The sequence below is a fragment of the Musca vetustissima genome, unplaced genomic scaffold (genome assembly GCF_032173495.1).
Source record: "Musca vetustissima isolate MV318-11 ecotype Yass unplaced genomic scaffold, APGP_CSIRO_Mvet_v1 utg6984, whole genome shotgun sequence".
Classification (NCBI taxonomy): Eukaryota; Metazoa; Arthropoda; class Insecta; order Diptera; family Muscidae; genus Musca; species Musca vetustissima.
The window spans coordinates 16,320-36,823 of record NW_026886330.1 but is presented as its reverse complement, the minus strand read 5'-3'; the positions used below and the strand labels follow the sequence as shown (position 1 = coordinate 36,823).

Genomic DNA, 20,504 nt, shown 5'->3' with positions numbered 1-20,504 from the left:
TCTGTCGTACCCAATATTTAGAACAAAACTGCGAAAACATTGTTTTTCACACAAAAAGCTTTGTAGCAAATTCTATCTCCAACCCTACCGCCGTGTACAATGCTTTGTACTCTTAGAAATTATATCTGGAAAATATTTATCTATAAATGTTTTTCGTCATAGTTCCACATAAGTATATAATAACAGCTTCCTATCTTTATCCGTTCTACCGTACCCAATAATCAGTACTACATTGATATTTTGTGTACCATTTAGCACGAATTCACAATAAACACAGCCTTATCACGCGCCTATTCACTAACTGTGCGTCCAACTTGAAAGCATGAAGAGCTTTTAGACAACCTTTTTGATCGGTTACATATCGGCTACTAATCGAACCGTGGACTTTACGGTGTATAGAATAAATTCGAATCATCGATTGGTATATAAGTAATTAAATTGCTTTTATACCCTCCACCATAGTATGGAGGGTATATTAATTTTGTTTTTTCCGTTTGTAGCTTATCGAAATAATCATTTCCGACCCTATAAAGTTTATATATTCTTAATCAGCGATTTGGCCATGTCTGTCTGTTGTAATCACTCTAGCCTCTAAACGAATTGAGATAGATCGCCAAAATTTTGTATACAGTCGTTAGGCAGGTTTAGTACTTTGAGTTCTTATTGGGTAGCAAATCTCTGCGCAAAAAATTATAAATATAGGTAAATTTTTTCGGGTAGACCCCATATAAGGATACCCTCCAATTTTCGGTATTTTGGAGTTCTTGAGCTCGTTTTTCAACCGAATTCGCAGTAATTGTTAATATTCGCCCTTTTTTAGGGGTAGTCCACATATAACCCCTTTGTTATACCCTTCACACTGAGATACAGGGTATTATGTCTTTGTGCATATGTTTGTAACATGCGAAAGGAAAGGAGGTAGAGGATATGCAAAGAATCACTTTGTGAGTCTGTCAGCCTGTCTCTAGATGTTAAATTGTAAATAAAGTACAGGTCGCATTTATGATCCGATTTGGATGAAATTTGGCACAGCTCGTTTGTTTGGCCCAAGGACGAACCCTATTGATATTGGGAAAAATGGTTCAGATTTAGATATAGCTCCTATATATATTTTCGTCTGATTTAATGTAAATGGTGTACTAAAGTCCATGTATATATTTCGATTTGGACGAAATTTGGTAATGATGTGTGTTAAGTTTTGTGAAAATCGGTTCAGATTTAGATATAGTTCCCATATATATATTTTCGTCTGATGTAATGTAAATGGTGTTCTAAAGTCCTTTTATATGTTTCGATTTGTACGAAATTTGGCATAGCCAACTAAATTATGTCTAGAATGATGTGTGTTAAGTTTCGTGAAATCAGATTTAGATATAGCACCCATATAAATTTCGTCCGATTTTATGTAAATGTTGTACTAAAGTGCCTGTATATATTTCGATTTGGATGAAATTTGGCACATTGTACTGAATTATGTTTGGAATGATGTGTGTTAAGTTTGGTGAAAATCGGTTCAGATTTATTTATATATAATGCAAATTTACTGAAACTTCGGAAGGAAAATGGAAATGTAAAAATTGTGTCTTTTTGACAATATTTAACCCTTTTTTTTTAAATTACATCCCATATTTTTTGGTGAATGTTGCAAATTAACTTCTGTGAGAAATTTTATCTTCAGTATTAGCCTGTTCAAATATATGTGTTTAAGAAGTTGTCTGATTTTATGTTCAATCACTTCTGATTTTATTGAAAATATAAATCCACTCCGTATTTTTGTTCGATTTCTTATATATGGGGCACCAAATCGGAACAGGTTTAGAGTAGCGTACTGACTTGAGACTAGATTTAGACATAGCTTGCACTACCTAATTCATACAAATTTTTAAAATTTTAACAACACTTTTAATGTGTTTTATTATTATGGAGTCCAACACCAACACTTATCATCATATTGACAAATGAATTTAAACAGTATTATAGTAAAAGTCCAGATTGCATAAATTGGGTCAGAAGAGAAACAACTTGAACTGAATACTCTTAAAAACATTGTCATCTTTCTCTTAAAATTTGCTATGTAATTGTTTTTAGTCTAGAATCTGGTTCTATTAGTCATTAGTTATTTCTTTATTAGCATACAGCCAATATCTAGATATATTAAAATTAAATCAATGCAAATTATAGCCCGAATTGTTTTTTTACTGCAACTATCAATGAAATTTAATATATAAATTAAAATAAATAAAAATAATACCAAAATATTCCGCAATGGTATATTTTTTTCAAATCAGGTTCCATTTATTCTTTCAAAAAAATAATAGCCGGACTAATTCCAAACGATGAGTATAAAAACAAGCTAGTAATCTATGGCTGCAGTAGTTGCAATTCGGTAACGCATTTTGAAATATCATCTTCACGGGGAACATTTTTGCAAGAAATTAAAATGAAATTCTTCATTGCCTTGTTCGTGTTGGCAGCAATTGTTTGCTGCACCTTTGGCCAACCAACATATCAACAGGCTGAAGTCGCTGAAACCTTGGAGGGTGCCGATGGCAATCTAGCTGTAGATGCTGATGCAGGTTCCGCTCGCAAAGTACGTTACGGATTCTATCCTGGTGGCTTTGGCGGTGGTTTCTATCCACGATTCGGTGGATTGGGTGGATTCGGCGGTGGTTTCGGCGGTAGCTCTTCTGTAGCCTATGCACGTTCAAGTAGTTTCGGCGGTGGTTTGGGCGGTGGTTTCTTTGGTTAAAATCTTGAAATTGTAACAAAAATAATAAAATTAGTTTTAAAATTAAAATTGGTTGTGTTGCCTTGTTTATTGGTGTGAGAAGAAGTGAACATTTTACGCGCTTTTAATATTGCAAAGGACATTTAGTCGGCAAATAAAGTTCCTGTAAAAAAGAAGGATATGTGTATAGTAACAAATGAGAATGCTTGTGTGTCAAGAATTACATATATTTATAGAAAAGTTATATATAAAATGTATATTTTTAGGAAAGATTTTATTTATGACTTGCTGACTCGGAATACTTTGTTTTTGCCTTAAAACATGTGTATCAATATAATTTTTTTTTGATGAATTCATGGAAAATATATTTGAAAAAGATCGCGCTATTTTGTTTAAAAATCTACTTTCATACGACAATGTTTGTTTTCGCGTTCAATCTAAGAAATGTTCCTGCTGTTTCTATAAAAATATTCGTCAACGTCCAAAAAATTCCCTATATGACGATATTACAAAAAATTGAAGTTTTCTACCACAATTTCCACTTCTGTCAAATTTGCCTTTTATATAGATGAATATTTGTCATTTGTTTGAAATATTTTCAAAATACTTCATATTTTCAAATCTTCATCAACAAAATCAGTTTTATACTAAAAATTTTGGTTAGGTCCTATCATAACGTGAGTTTTCTCCTAGGAGTCCCTTTAATTTTAGATATTTTGAATGTCAACCTCATGGTTGAGGAGGGTATAAAAAGTTGGCCAGGGCTGAACTTAACATCGTTTTAACTTATTTTCTGGCCATTCCAAGTGCACTGCCCCTTCCGGAAACCTGTTACTGGTTTGAGCAGAACTAAAATTATGTTTATGACGTGATAACAAAACCCAAACAATTGATTTAGATTATTTAGAGATTCATAATCGATATAAATAAATAAACAAAATGTAGAAGTAAAAAACAATAAATGTATACAATATATTACTTTCATTACAGATCTTTTAAAATACATTGAGGCCTGTCATATCAAGTTATACTTTTTATATTTTCACTCAATACGATGTTTTGTGACTTATTTATTTAAAGGACGAACCCTATTGAAATTGGAGAAAATCGGTTCAGATTTAAATATAGCTCCAATGTATAGTTTCGTCCGATTTTAGGTAAATGGTGCACCAAAGTTCCTATATATCTTTCGATTTGCATGAATTTCGGTAGAACGTACTGACATAAGTCTAGTATGATGTGTGCTAAGTTTCGTGAAAATCGGTTCAGGTTTAGAAATAGCTTTCATATATATTTTCGTCCTATTTAATGTAAATGGTGCACCAAAGTCCACATATATCTTTGGATGTGCACGAAATTTTGCATAGCGTACTGAATTGAGTCTGTAATGATGTGTGCTAAATTTCTTGAAAATCGGTGCAGATTTAGATATAGCTTACATATATATTTTTGTCCGGTTTAATTTAAAGTGTGCAGTAAAGAACCAAAGTGTGACGTTTGGCACATCATTTTGTACAATGTACTGAAGTTACTATAAACTTACGTGTGTCAAGTTTCCTTGAAATCGGTTCAGATTTACATATTGCTCTTATAAATACATTCGTCTGAATGTATATATGCACTAAAGACCGGTAGCTATGAAATGAATATATATATATATATATATATCGACATTATCTACTGGTTTATTATTATTTTATGTACAACCTGAGGTAAATGTATTTCTAAAACTAATTTATTTATTACTATTAATATAACTTCAAAATTATGGATTCAAATTTATTGAATCAAAATTAATGAATGTGCTCACACGACGGCTGAGTAATACGAATCATCAAAAGTGTCCCGGGGCTCGGGTTTATTTTGCGTTTTTAAGCCCTTATAATGCTTAGGTTTTCGATTGTCAAAAAGGTGTAAAACCGAAAACGTCATATACCTGTATAAATTTGTAATATATGTAGTAATCGTGATTTATTTGAATAATATTACCATAAAAATTTATTTTCTAAACTTTCTGGAGAAGTAAATTTTGAAATTTGATATGAATTTGAGTAAAGGATACACAATTTCCAAATTGATTTGGGTGGGTTTCCGTCGTTTTATACTATTATATTATACGTCGGAAATGTATGTTAATTATGTTACCGTTTCTGACGAACCATCATTGATTGATATATAGATTTGAAGACGAAATTTTTCTGTGAAGACGTGTTTAAATACTAACCAGTAAGGAAAGTAGTAAAGTCGAACGGGGCCGACTATATGATACCCTTCACCACTATGGATATATTAAACAGGACTATTAACATGAAATTGGATGAAATAAAATATGTGATATTTATTTAAATGTGAATCTACCTAGATCTATCCATATAGTATGTAAATCGACTTCAAACAAATATAAATAGGTCATCCATTGGGCTATTTCTGTACTTCTAGAAAACGCAACTACGTAATTCGATGCTCAATTTTGTAAGTTGTGCAAAATTTGATGTCAATCTGACTAACATGAGGAGTTTGATGCCCACTTTACTTGAAATCTGGCGAAAATATATATGGAAGCTCTATCCAAATATTTCGATTTCAAACAAACTTGTCACAGGTTTGGTTATACTAATTTCAGAACGTTTTGTTCCTATCAGCATAAATCTATAATAAAAGGGAGCTATATCTAACTCTGGACCGATTTTCACGAAGCAAGGCAGACATTACTCTAAGCTCAATTCAGTACGTTATGCTAAATTTCGTGCAAATCGAAAGATATATAGCGACTTTGTTGTACCATTTACATGAAATCGGACGAAACTATATATGGGAGCTATATAGAAATCTAGACCAATTCTCTCGAAACTTGGCAGACATCATTCTAGGCTCAATTCAGTACGTTATGCCAAATATCGTGCAAATCGATGGATATATAGGGATTTTGGTGCACATTTATTTGAAATCGGACGAAACTATATATGGGAGCTATATCTAAATCAGGACCGATTTTCACGAAACTTGGCAGACATCATTCTAGGCTCAATTCAGTACGTTATGCAAAATTTCGTGCAAATCGAAAGATATATAGTGACTTTGGGGCACCATTTACATTAAATCGGACGAAACTATATATGGGAGCTATATCTAAATCTGGACCGATTTTCGCGAAACTTGGCAGACATCACTCTAGGCTTAATTCAGTAAGATATGCCAAATTTCGTGCAAATCGAAAGATATATAAGGACTTTGGGCACCATTTACCAGAAATCGGACGAAACTATATATGGGAGCTATATCTAAATCTGGATCGATTTTCACGAAACGTGGCAGACATAATTCTAGGCTCAATTCAGTACGTTATGCCAAATTTGGTGCAAATAGAAAGATATATAGGAACTTTGGTGCACCATTTACATGAAATCGGACGAAACTATATATGGGAGCTATATCTAAATCTGGACCGATTTTCACGAAACTTGGCAGACATTATTCTAGACATAAATGATTAGGCTGTACCAAATTTCGTGCAAATCGAGAGATATATAGGGACCGTTTACATTAAATCGGTTAAATATATATATATATATATATATGAGAGCTATATCTAAATCTGAACCGATTTTTCCCAATTTCAATAGGGTTCGTCCTTGGGCCGAATAAGTGACATATGCCAAATTTCATCCAATTCGGATCATAAATGCGACCTGTACTTTGTTTACAATTTAACATGGACAGACAGACGGTCGGACGGACATGCATAAATCGACTTAGAAAGTGATTCTATGCATATTCTCAAAAGGAACCATGTGTCTATCTCGTTTCCTTATGTCTGTTACAAACATATGCACAAAGACATAATACCCTGTACCACAGTGTGGTGAAGGGTATAAAAATCCAAAATTCCATATTATGGCCATTTTGGTTGGAAAGTGCCACGAGGGATATAAAAATACCTGAAGTCGATACACAGTCGAACACGGTTATTACGTTTCAATGGGACCGAACAATTTAGTCCATTATAGAGTTAGAAAGAATATTTTGTCAAACCCATATATGTATGTACAAAATAATGAGGGAAAATATTTTTTACGTTTACTTCATCTTAAAAATATTAATTATTCCTGGTTCACAAGGTTGTAGAGCATTTATGATATTTGATGGAAGGAACGAAAACTGAATCAACTTAAGAGCTATGTCAGGACAATTAATTAAAATAACAATTTTCTTAGTTCGTTATAAACGTTGAAATCGAAGCCAAGATTCACTGTGTGGGTCTCAAAAGCTAGATCGCTATAAAAATGTGATTTGTATTAAAAATAGGCAAAAAAATATTGGGACCGGTAAAAACAGTTTGCTATTCACATAGTTATTTATAACCGGTGTTCATTATATACGCGTTCGACTGCATATTGAACATATTATACAAATACATTATTCGCCCTCCAAAATCCGGAAAGCAAACCTACTGAAAAATGTGCAGACAAAAATCATACATTCTATTCTGATAATCCGTTTTGATTTCAGTTCAAACAGCACAATTATAACAAAATCCAGATTTCATAAATTGGGTCAAAATAGATAACACTTCAAATGAATTCTCTCAAAAACATTGTCATATTTCTTTTAAAACTACTATGCAATTATGTTTTAATCTAGATTCTACTTCCATTTCCATATTAGCATATAAACAATATCTAGATAAGGTATAGACAGACTGCAACCATCCACAATGGTATTTTTTTTTCAAATCAGGTTCCATTTATACTTTAAAAAAATAATAACCGGACTAATTCCCAATGAAGAGTATAAAAACAAGCTAGTAATCTATGGCTGCAGTAGTTGCAATTCGGTAACGCATTTTGAAATATCATCTTCAGGGAGAACATTTTTGCCAGAAAAAAAATGAAATTCTTCATTGCCTTGTCCGTGTTGGCAGCAATTGTTTGCTGCACCTTTGGCCAACCAACATATCAACAGGCTGAAGTCGCTGAAACTTTAGAGGGTGCCGATGGCAATCTAGCTGTAGATGCTGATGCAGGTTCCGCTCGCAAAGTACGTTACGGATTCTATCCTGGTGGCTATGGCGGTGGTTTCTATCCAGGTGGCTATGGCGGTGGTTTTTATCCAGGATTCGGATTCGGTGGATTGGGCGGTGGATTCGGCGGTAGCTCCTCTAGTGCCTATGCAGGTTCAAGTAGTTTTGGCGGTGGTTTGGGCGGTGGTTTCTTTGGTTAAAATCTTGTAATTGTAACAAAAATAATAAAATTAGTTTTAAAATTCAAATTGGTTGTGTTGCCTTGTTTATTGGTGTATGAAGAAGTGAACATTTTACGTTCATTGTTGATTCACATTTTTACACTGTTCCTATTTCAAATTTGAGTATCATCTTGAAGGCTTTAAATAATAACTGAGAGTAGTAAATAGTGGATGACCTCCTCAAAATTTTGATTATTATATGGCACCTCCTTTTAACATTTCCCCTACGAATGATACATTTTATAACATATCGTTGTACATCATTATTACTTGTATATAAAATATAAAAATGCGGAACAGATTTTTTGCGAATTTTCCAAATAGGTTAAAAAGTTTGGCAGCACGAATTTAACGTTCTGCAAAATATTCAGTCATTATCTTTCATTCTCACTATTTTCAGTAAAACGGAGTTATTTGAAAGGACATTGCAATATTAGACTCCAAAAGCTATTTCAGTTATCCGATATTTTCAGTTATGCGAAGTTTCCCTTATGCGGAATAAATTGTGGGCGATTAATCTAAAATGTAATGGTGTAGGAAATCAATTTCACTTATTCGATATTTTTCAGTTAAGCGACTTACAGTAAAGCGGAGTCGACTGTATTTAAAAAATGTCCGAGAATTCCCGGGAATGAAAATGTCTAGTTCGCGATTTCCTGGGAGTGAAAAAAGTCGGGAATTTCCAAACCCTGATCGATATTAACAAACAAAATCGTTATAGAAAAGTTATATTCAAAATGTAAAGCGATATTTATATTTGTTAAGAAATATTTTATTTATGACATGCTGACCCGGAAAACGATGTTTTGCCTTAAACAATTTTTCATAAATATAATTTTAGTAACGATAGTTGAATTCATGGAAAATATATTTAAAAAGGAATTACGGGACAGCTGATTGCGCTATTTTGTTGTTAAATCTACATTCATACGACAATATTTGTCTTACCGTTGAATGTAGGATATATTCCTTCAGTTTCTATAAAAGAAAATATTTTTTTAGAACTTCGTCAAAGTCCAGAATATTCTCTATATGGCTATATTACAATAATGGCGATTTATGTAAACCCTAATGTACACCAAATACCAATTTCAGCAATTTTTAATGGGGATTTTTCTAAAATCTAAAAAACCCAAAAACCTGGACTGATACTGATAAAGTATGATAAAGTAAAAAATCTTCAAACTATTGTAATTTAGATTACAAAGTTATACGATTACATAGTGTAGGATATATGACCGATATATGTCACTTTCAAATCCAATATTTTAGTTTCGTATCTCAACCATAAATCGACTTAGACACTTTCTATGCATATTCTCAAAAGGAACAATGTGTCCATCTCGTTCCCTTTTGCCTGTTACAAACATATGCACATAATACACAGGGTACCACAGTATGCTATACCAAATTTTGTGCAAATCGAAAGATATATAGGGACTTTGGTGCACCATTTACGTGAAATCGGACGAAACTATACATGAGAGCCATATCTAAATCTGGAGCGATTTTTACGAAACTTGGCAGACATCAGTCTAGGCTCAATTCAGTACGTTATGCCAAATTTCGTGCAAATCGAAAGATATATAGGGACTTTGGTGCACCATTTACATGAAATCGGACGAAACTATATATGGGAGCTATATCTAAATCTGGGCCGATTTTCATGAAACTTGGCAGACATCAGTCTAGGCTTAATTCAGTACGTTATACCAAATTTCGTGCAAAATTGCACATCAAAATTTGCACAAATTTTGTTTCAATTAACCGAGGAATCAATTATCCGAACCCGCTTAATTGAATAGTTTGTTCAATTACAGTAATCACGTATAATTGGAACTACTAATGATTTAAAAAAATCCAATTACAAATTACGCTTTCTTGCAGTTTTTCCAATTAAGCGGGAAAAACAATTAACAGGGTTTAATTATCCGAGAAAATTTACATGTATGAAATATTTTTTGCCCCATCATGTGGTTCAATTCAGCGTGGAAACCAATTAACCGTAGGGTCAATTAACCGAAAAATACTATATAGGGACTGTGGAGCACCATTTACATTAAATAGGACGAAAATATATATGGGAGCTATATCTAAATCTGAAGCGTTTTTTTCCCAATTTCAATAAGGTTCGTCCTTTGGTAGAACAAATGAGCTGTGCCAAATTTCATCCAAATCGGATTATAAATGCGACCTGTACTTTGGTTACAATTTAACACCAACAGACGGACGGACGGATATGCATAAATCGACTCAGAAAGTGATTCTATGCATATTCTCAAAAGGAACTATGGGTCTATCTCGTTTCCTTTTGTCTTTTACAAACATATGCACAAAGACATAATACCCTGTACCACAGTGTGGTGAATGCAGTTTTACTCAGCTTTTTAATGCACACAAGATGTACTAGGTCTCTATAAAAGTTGCGACAATTTTTGTCGATTTGTACCATAGTGTAGTCGGTTCAGTTAGCAGATTTATAAAAAAATCCAGATTTTATAATTTGGGTCAGAATAGATAGAACTTCAAATGAATTTTCTGAAAAACATTGTCATTTTTCTTTTAGAACTGCTATGCAATTGTTTTAGTCCAGAATCTGGTTATATCAGTCATTAGTTATTTCTTATTAGCATATAACCACAGATAGATTGCAACCATCCGCAAGGGTATTTTTTCAATTCAGGTTCCATTTATTCTTTCACAAAAAATAGCCGCATTAATTGCAAACGATGAGTATAAAAACCAGCTAGTAATCTATGACTGCAGTAGTTGCAATTCGGTAACGCATTTTGAAATATCATCTTCACGGAGAACATTTTTGCAAGAAATTAAAATGAAATTCTCCATTGCCTTGTTCGTGTTGGCAGCAATTGTTTGCTGCACCTTTGGCCAACCAACATATCAACAGGCTGAAGTGGCTGAAACTTTGGAGGGTGCCGATGGCAATCTAGCTGTAGATGCTGATACAGGTTCTGCCCGCAAAGTACGTTACGGATTCTATCCCGGTGGCTATGGCGGTGGTTTCTATCCAGGTGGCTATGGCGGTGGTTTTTATCCACGATTCGGTGGTGGTGGATTGGGCGGTGGATTCGGCGGTAGCTCCTCTAGCGCCTATGCAAGTTCAAGTGGTTTTGGCGGTGGTTTGGGCGGCGGTTACTTTGGTTAAAATCTTGTAATTGTAACAAAAGTAATAAAATAATTTTTAAAATTGAAATTGGTTGAGTTGTTTTATATATTAGTGTGCGAAGAAGTGCAAATTTTAGGCGGTTTTAAATATCGGAAAGAACATTTAATCGGAAAGTAAAGTTACTGTAAAAAAAGAATGATGATGAATTCTAAAATGTAAAAATGTTTCTGTGGGTCTTATGTTACATATCGTCATCATAAACGCAAACGGACGTAACTACAGAAAAATTTTAAATATCTAATTTAACTACATGTTCACACAAACATTTAGACATCTAACGTCAAAAACAGCGACCTAATTAAATTACCACACTGTGGTACAGGATATTATGTCTTTGTGCATATGTTTGTAACAGGCAAACGGAATCGAGATAGACCCATGGTTCCTTTTGAGAATTAGCATAGAATCACTTTCTGAGTCGATTTTAACAAAACTTCGCAAACATCAGTCTGGACCTAATACATGGACGGACGGACAAACGGGCATGCGTAGCCGTGGACCAAATGTTGCCCACAGGCAAAAACATGTTTTAGAGCTTATATTTATTTTATAGCTAGTAGATATGCATGCTATGTCAAGACCTGATTATGAACGACACATATCACAAGAAAAATCTAAAAAAATCAAATTCAAATAAAGTTATGAGCTTTTTAATATAGAGAAGAGGACGTGTACAGTACTAATTTGTGTATACAGTCCAAATTATTCAAATCGCTTCAAAATCTGTCATAAGAATTATTTTTGATTCTTGTAAAACAGAATATAGATAGTAATTTAAAATGATTTTTTCGTCGATTTTGCATTTGGTTTTCTTGACATTCGGATTTTAATTTTCAGAAAGAATGTATTGTATCTCCCGAACGGAAGGATGTAGCGATGTCAAATTTTGTCCATGTACTATCTAGGATAGTTACATTAAATCTGTGAACAGAAAATTGTTCTATGATTATGGAAAAAAAATTCGGGGCTCAAAATCAAAATCTTCAATAAGACTACATCTTATTAATCTACATCGAATTTTGTAAACACAAAAATATAAACAAATTGTTTACAGCAAAAAAAAAAAAAAATAAAAATAAAAAACACCAAAACACCTTGACTTATGCTTTCAGAATAACAGTTTTTCATATTTTTTGTGTTCAGCATTTTTGAAACCCACTGTCCAGCTATTTGAGAATCAGTTTCTGCTTTGTTTTATGGAAAATGTATACACTTTGAAACTGTTCAACATAAAATAAATACATATTATATACATTATTTAAAAAAAGTCCCGATGGTGGGTTTTTTGAAGAGCTAATTGTTTGTTCGATTGCAAACATGAATTTAACATTAAAATCGAAATGAAAACAAAAACAAAATTTATTCGCAATGGTGTTCCTCAAATCAGGTTCTTATTTTTATGGTCTTATGTGCACAATCGCCGGCTAATTCAAAAATGCGGTTGCATTGAGATAAAGCTTTTAGAATTATCTTCTTAGAGAAAAAAATAATAATTCAAGAATACAAAATGAACACATCCATTGCTCTTTTGGTATTATTGGCAATTGTTTGCTCAACCTTCGGCCAACAGCATAAACATGTCCAAGTGGCGGAAACTTTATAAGGCGTCGATGGCAATCTAGTTTATTAAAAAAATAATATTTAAATAAAGACTTATTTAAAAACCAGTGAGCGGAGCAGTATAGTCGGACGGGGCCGACCATACGATACCCTACACAACTACCACGGAACTCAAATATTCTGCGGATGTTTATTCCGAGCCTGGGCAATATTTCATGATATTTGCACCCTCTTGCCCGATTAGAGGTAAACAGCACCTCTTCCTTACACTGACATATTTTCCGAATATTATGAGTATTCAGTACAGCTATTGTCCAGATTCCCTTCACCGTGGGTTGTGTTGTGATGTTCGGCTTTCATTTGTGGTCTATAAATCGACTCAAAAATAACAAAAAAAAAAAAAAAAATAAGTTTTCGGTCCACTTCATTCCAAAATTATTATCTGGTCATCACCGAAAATTATAGGCGTTGTTCTTGACCATAACTGGAACTTCATGGAACATTTCAAAGCGATCAGCGCTATAGTTCCGCTCTCTAGAGTGATAATGGGTTACTAACTAATATACGAATACGGAGATACCTGTAAATATTTAGGTGTAACTCCCACATCCGAGCACATACAACAATATAATTGGTATTAATTTAAAGGTCAACCACTCCTCTTGGATATAATATAAACTTCTCGGTCTATGTCCTTCAGGGGTAAATATATACGCTATAGAATACAAATTTTGTCATTTTTCACACAAAAGTCAGGGTCCATTTGACCCGCAAAATATTGACCGATCTTTATGCTTATTCTTTGGCCTGATCCCCTTCTTCATGGAAAATTTCACGATGTTCTGGCCATTATTGCGGCCTCTGGAGCAACCAGAAAAACGGACAAAAATTTAGTATTTGGTATTTCATCCCCTAAATATTAACCGATCTTTCCCAAAAACAATAGGGGTCTTCATTGGCCAGAACCCAACCTACATGCAAAATTTCGTGAAGATTGGTCCATAACTGTGGCCTGTATCGTGTTTACAAATTATAATGGACAGACGGACACACATGACTAGATCGACTCAGCTAGTCGAGATATGACGATCGGTATACTTAAAGGTGGGTCTAGGACCAATATTTTGCGGCGTTACAAACTTTTGGGGCTGCGCAAAGCTATAATACCCTGACAACATAGTTGTGTAGGGTATAAAAAAAACAGTGAGCGGAGCAGTATAGTGGGACGGGGCCAACCATATGATACCCTACACAACTACCACGAAAAGCACACTTTCGGCGGTTCTATATTCTGAGCCTTGGAAATATTTCGTGATATTTGCAACCTTTTTTACAGATTATAGATCAACAACTCCTATTTCTAAGTCTTGCATATTTTCCAAAATGTTTTTTTCTTGAAGAGAATTTTTACGCCATACAATAAAAAATTGGTCACTTTAGGTTTTGGTTGATTTGACCCTCGGAAAATTGACCGATCATCATCTAAACAGCCGCTCTAAGTATTTGGTCAGATCCCCTTCACCTTGTAAAATATATGATGTTCTGTATATAATAATTGCCTCTAAAGCGACTAGAAAATCTGACAAAATTAAAATTTTCGGTTCATTGCACCCCCTGAATGAAATCTCAACTTCACCGAAAACTATAAGCGTCGTCCTTGACCATAATCGGAACTTCATGAACAATTTCAAAGCGATCAGCGCGACATTTCCGTCCTCTAATGGAGTAATAGTAATAATATGCACATAGTCACCTTTACTTAATTACGTATAACTCCCGCATCGGAGTACATACAGCCATATAATTGGTATCAATTTGAAGGTCAACAACTCATCTTGGACATACTATCAACATCTCGAATATATGTCCTTCAGGAGCAAGTATATACGTCCCAGAATAAAAATTTTGTAATTTTTCTCACAAAAGTCAGGGTCCATTTGACCCGATAAATATTGACCGATCTTTATCAAAACATGCATGCCCGATCCCCTTTTCCATGGAAAAATTCGCGGTGTTTGGGCCATAATTGCGGCCTCTGGAGCGACCAGAAAAACCGATAAAAATAAAGTTTTTGGTCCATTTCACCTCCTAAATATTAACCGATCTTTTCCAAAAACAATAGGGGCCTTCATTGGCCAGAACCCATCCTACATGCAAAATTTCGTGAAAATTGGTCCATAACTGTGGCCTGTATCGTGTTTACAAATTATAATGGACAGACGGACAGACGGACGGACACACATGTCTAGATCGACTCAGCTAGTCGAGATATGACGATCGGTATACTTAAAGGTGCGTCTAGGACCAATATTTCGCGGCGTTACAAACTTTTGGGGCTGCACAAAGCTATAATACCCTGACAACATAGTTGTGTAGGGTATAAATATTTTCAAAATTGTCATTCATTCCTTTTTGTTTTCATACACTGAACGAAAAAATTAGGACATTTTTAGCAAAAATTAGTTCAGAAAAAGTCAAAATATGTGACCAATACAATGAGGATTGGCGAAACAGAAGCAAATCTATCTTTTTATAGGAAAATATATGATTAACAAGTATATTTGTATTGAATTCAAAATGTTCTTCTGTCTTAAAATTTGAAATGCAAGTTTATAAAATTTTTCTCACAGTTTAATAAGAGAGAAAAATAAATTTGAAATTTGTGCATTTGAAACAAATACAATAACAGACATATGCATGTATTAGTGTGGATAGACCTGGTTTACAACAATAATTGTTTGTATAGTTATACGTGTTGGTATGTTCCCCACATTTTCATTTCAAGTAACTATCAATATACATATGGTATCCAAAGTTCGGCCCGGCCAAACTTAACGCCTTTTTCACTTGTTACAAAACGCAAGATTCTAGGCTCAATATAATGCTTTAACTTAACACATGTGTCAAACGAGCAATCATGAAGAGTTTGGTTCACCATTTACCTAAAATAGGTCGAAAATATATATGGGAGCTATATTTAAATCTGAACTGATTTCAATAAAACTTGGTACATGTTAGCCGATTCTAAAAAAAATGTTGTGGCAATCGGCCTAACTTTATGAGTTTGGGTACCATTTACTTAAAATCGGACGAAACTATATATGAGAGCTATATATGTAAATCTGAACCGATTTCAATAAAACTTTCCACACGTTAGACTATACTAACTTCGGTACGTTGTGCAAAATGTTGTGCCAACTGGCCTAATTTGGGGTTTTTGGGGCATCATTTACTTAAAACGGCCTCACAGTGAAAAGAATCCACCGGTATTATTTACAACTTAATAACGATTAAAAGTCAAGAAATCTCAGGCATTTTGGTGGAATGGAGAACTGCGCGAGCTCAGAATGCTGACCTCTGGGTCTCAGCATTAAGTGTCAGGCAACTATCGGCTGTGTTGGTACCAGAACACTGTGACATCATGGGTAATGAAAAAGCAGACGAACTAGGTAGACGAGGACCTCAATCCACAGATTTAGCAATCGATGACTCAATCAAACCAACCATCTGTCACCATCTGGGGAACATTCATACATCTTACGCGGAAACCTTTGTAAAATTTATGCCGGCAAGGCTGAAAGCAGTAAAGTAAATAACAATGGATATCATACTAAGTATTAGCTATGTACAAAAATCAATTTTATATCAATTTAAAAAATGGCTATGTGTCTGGCTTGCTCCCTCGTGATTTGTTACATTGCCGTTGCTCAAATTAATAAACCATATAAATACTGACCTTTGAGGTGTGCGAACATTTTTTAACCAATGATGGATTTAGATTAACAAAGTGACTGATATTTAACCCTGATGATAATCTATAATAAAAGTATGCATCAATATAATTAACGAGACATTAATTAATCTTTGGGAATGCCTGTAGCAACGACACAAAAGAATTTCAAAAATTAAAGGATATTAACCCCAATGAAATTTTTATGAATTATATCTGACGTGTCTGGGCTTGTGTCTAATCATACTCCTGTTAATATCGTCCAATTCACATTGCAATTACAATTTTGCTAAAATTGTATTAAATAAAATAAAATACAATGTACTCAGAAATTACTCCGTTTGTCTGGTAATACCGGATTAAGCAATATGGATAAGTATAAAAACGATCTGTTGACAGAAGTCACATCGTTAGTACTATCACATTGGTGTAACACATTGTAGCTAAGCAACTGTCGGAATACAAAATGAAATTCACCATCGTTCTATTGGTTTTGTCCGTTGCCGTTGTCGCTGTTTATTGTCAACCCATCGAAAATGTCCAAGCCGAGTCCTTGGCTAGTGCAGATGCCGATTTGGCTGTAGACCCGGATACAGGAGCGGTGCGTAAAGCTCGTTATTATGGTGGTTACTATCCTTATGGTGGATATGGATATGGATATCCATCATACGGTGGATATGGTGGTGGATATTATCCACAATATGGCGGCTATGGTTATCCAGGAGGAATTGGTTATAGTGGCAGTTCCTCAATTGCCATAGCGGGTTCTTTCTCTGGAGGTGGTTTTTATGGATAAATGTTTTAAGGAATGAGTTGAAAATAAAATATGAACGAATATTAAAGCATATACATTTAGTTTCATTTATTATACGAACAGGGGAAAGATCTGTTTGGGGATAGTGTAGATTTTACGTCTTCCCAATCGTACTAATTTACTAATAGTTCCGTATATTTTATAACTCTTTAAAATGACTTCTTGAATACAACCTGACATCCTGAGGTTCTCTATGGGTATTATGGTGCATAGGAGTAATCGAACATAAATGTACAATGGAAGTTGGGCGTCGTTCATGAAACTGGAGTATCGCGAAGCAATTTAAAACTTTGAAAACATGCTTCAGAATTAAATAAGGTACTCAGATAGAGTGGCAGAGTAAGATCTCAAAACCGGCATGAAGCATCCGATTCTGTAGACCTAGGGAATCCTGAACAGGATAGCATACATAGCACATTAGATATCCGACTTGAATCATCTATCTCTATAGCTCACTTACTTTGGGAAAATATTTTGTAGTGTTTAAATCAAATCAAGAATGAATTTTACAATGTTTAAGTGTTATATTTTTTAAAATAAAAATACATGGAATATTGTGTATTTGTCTATTTAAATTTACGAAGATACAATCGTCTTACACAATATTTCTAAGTTTTAAAAATGTTTACTCTTTATGGAGGAAGAAACAAGATAAGTGGACTGATAAACTTGATCTAGGGGGTTAAAGAACTTCCATTTGGTTCGAATCGAATACTCGATGTATGTATTAATGTTTTATTAAAGCTTTCAAACTAATTAGACTAAAATATAAATATAACGTGGCTCAAGACTAGATTCACACGTTTATAACTAGTGAATTGTGACGAAAAGGGGTACAAACTTTCTTATGTTTTTTCTGCATTGATAACCTTTTTATTAAAATAAATGGGCGATTTTTTATGATTTTATCAGAATCGAAGCGGTGTGATCCTGCTGTGCTTGAGTGATTCCGTTCTTGTAGAGAACCCCTCATATGATATTAGTTATGATTATTATTTTTACTTCGCCTAAAGGTATGCTTTATAATTTTACATATCAAACATAATTCATACCAAAATCAAATGTATTCGTTTGAAATAAAAAACCAATAAGGAAACAAGAAAAGTCGGACGGGCCGACTATTGATATCCAACACCACTTTAGTTCTATACAAGAGATGATCCTAGACTGTATTTAATAAATGTATGCATGAATTTCAAGAACTAATTACATTACAAAAACAACATTATTCTTATAGAAAAGAAATTGTCAATGCCTGAAATTGTATATAAGGGTTGGCCCTTTATCTCGAAATAAAATCCAATATACGTTATTCTAGTTTCCATTTGATACATTGTGCTCTATTTTCTACTAATCGGACAAACTTTAGTTATTTGCTACACCATCAAACTTAACAAAAAGCATTATAGACTAACTTCCATACCCACTGCTAAATTTCGTGAATATAGAACAAATATAGCCTTAGTGCTCCATTTACATAAAATCGGACGAAACTATGTATGGGAGCCATATCTGAATCTGAACCGATTTCAACAGAACTTCACAGACACTGGACTAAATTTAGTACTCTCTTGTTTTTGTTGTTGTAGCAGCCCTATTGCTTTTGCACTATGGGCTGAGACGTTGGCCGATTATGGAAATGTACATTTACATAAAATCGGACGAAACTATATATGGGAGATTCAATAGGCCAAATACGTGAGCTGTGCCAAATTTAAAATCGGATCATAAATGCGACCTGTACTTTGCTCAGAAAAATACATGGATGGACGGACATACATAAATCGACTCAGAAAGTAATTCTATGCATTTTCTCAAAAGAAACCATGTGTTTAACTTGTTTCCATTTGCTTGTTACAAACATAAGACAATGACACAAATACAGTACCCTGTACCGCAGTGTGGTGAAGGGTATAAACATTGAGATTCTGTCACAGTTTACAGTATCGACCAAATATGATATATATGAAAACCAGTAAGGAAAGTAGTAAAGTCCGACTTTACTACGGACTATATGATACCCTTCAACACTCTGTCTGTATCCTAACAGACGTCGCCTTTACAAAGGAATATTGACATGAAATTGAACGAACTTAAATATGCAAACTTTATCTATAAGTAAACCGATTAACATCAATTCCAATACATGCCATTCTGCAACCTATGCTAAATTTTGTAAATCGATTTAAGGGGACCCCCCCATTCTCGGGGTCAAAATTTTTTTGATTTAATTCGATTCTAAACTAATTCAAGAATGTCCCTACAAAATTTCAAGTGAAAATCTCAAGAACTCTTGAAAATATTGCCGATTCATTGTGTCAGCATCAGGTGACAGCTAAAGGGCTTCTCAAACTTTAAACGCGTTTTTCTCTTTTGCGAATGGCGGTCACGATAACTCAAAAACTAATAACCCACTCGAATCCAAATTTTTACATGCTTCTCTGTGAGTGTATAGCTATCGTATGAACTAGGATAAAGCCAATCGGTGAAGATCTTCCTTATTTTTTAACTTGGTTTTTGGCCAAAAATCGGCGATTTTCCAAAAATATTTTTTCAAAGGTCCGCCATTTTGTTAATTTTAGAGCGAAGTCAATAATCCTAGTTCACACGAGAGCCAGACATGTACTTTTTCAACACCGTTGGAATTTTCGGATTCCGATGTTCCAGTGAGGAGTTATCATGCCCGCCATCAAAAATAAGGACTTTTCTTTAATTACAAAAAACAACAACAACATTTTTTTTGTAAATTATTTTTCTTCTCTTTTAAATCTTCAAATATATATGTGCAAAGTTACAAACCTTAACAAGCATTGGTATTGATTTATCAGCCCAGTGAAAATCTTGAAAAATTAAAATCGTGAATGAGGGTTCCCTTAAAGCAAACTTTACAAACGCTATTTGGTATGCTTCACTGTTTAAAATGTATCAATCAGGCAACCATTGATTATTTGGTGTACAATCAACAAGAATAGGTCGAAATTATATATGGAAGCTATGCTATATCTAAATCTGAACCGATTTCAAGGAAACTTGCTAGATATTAATTAATTTCAGTACGATTTGTTAATCGGCCTAGGTATAAGTCTTTAGTGCACTATTGACTTAAAATCGGGCGAAAGTATATATAGAAGATATATGTAAACCTGAACCAATTTCAAGAAAACTTGACACACGAACAAAATTGTGTGCCGGTCCGCCTATCTTTTGGTTATTAGTGCACAATTTATATTAAATCGGTCGAAAA

The 20,504-nt window shown here is 34.0% G+C and overlaps 4 protein-coding genes across 4 annotated transcripts; all 4 read left to right on the top strand.

Moving 5' to 3' along the window:
- The first annotated feature begins 2,440 nt into the window (after window positions 1-2,440).
- LOC133333838 (protein suex-1-like) lies at window positions 2,441-2,749 on the top strand. Its single transcript, XM_061542149.1, has one exon. It carries the CDS (start codon window positions 2,441-2,443, stop codon window positions 2,747-2,749), a length of 309 nt encoding a protein of 102 aa, XP_061398133.1.
- Window positions 2,750-7,615: 4,866 nt separating this feature from the next.
- Window positions 7,616-7,948, top strand: LOC133333837 (keratin, type I cytoskeletal 10-like). Its single transcript, XM_061542148.1, has one exon. It carries the CDS (start codon window positions 7,616-7,618, stop codon window positions 7,946-7,948), a length of 333 nt encoding a protein of 110 aa, XP_061398132.1.
- A 2,854-nt stretch (window positions 7,949-10,802) lies between these two features.
- On the top strand, window positions 10,803-11,135 carry LOC133333835 (keratin, type I cytoskeletal 10-like). The gene has a single exon (XM_061542147.1). The coding sequence runs from the start codon at window positions 10,803-10,805 to the stop codon at window positions 11,133-11,135; it is 333 nt and encodes a 110-aa protein (XP_061398131.1).
- A 5,777-nt stretch (window positions 11,136-16,912) lies between these two features.
- Window positions 16,913-17,242, top strand: LOC133333834 (shematrin-like protein 1). Its single transcript, XM_061542146.1, has one exon. It carries the CDS (start codon window positions 16,913-16,915, stop codon window positions 17,240-17,242), a length of 330 nt encoding a protein of 109 aa, XP_061398130.1.
- Window positions 17,243-20,504: the final 3,262 nt, after the last annotated feature.

Coding starts and splice junctions, on each gene's coding strand:
- LOC133333838 (XM_061542149.1), top strand. CDS start 2,441: ATGAAATTCTTCATTGCCTTGTTCGTGTTGGCAGCAATTGTTTGCTGC.
- LOC133333837 (XM_061542148.1), top strand. CDS start 7,616: ATGAAATTCTTCATTGCCTTGTCCGTGTTGGCAGCAATTGTTTGCTGC.
- LOC133333835 (XM_061542147.1), top strand. CDS start 10,803: ATGAAATTCTCCATTGCCTTGTTCGTGTTGGCAGCAATTGTTTGCTGC.
- LOC133333834 (XM_061542146.1), top strand. CDS start 16,913: ATGAAATTCACCATCGTTCTATTGGTTTTGTCCGTTGCCGTTGTCGCT.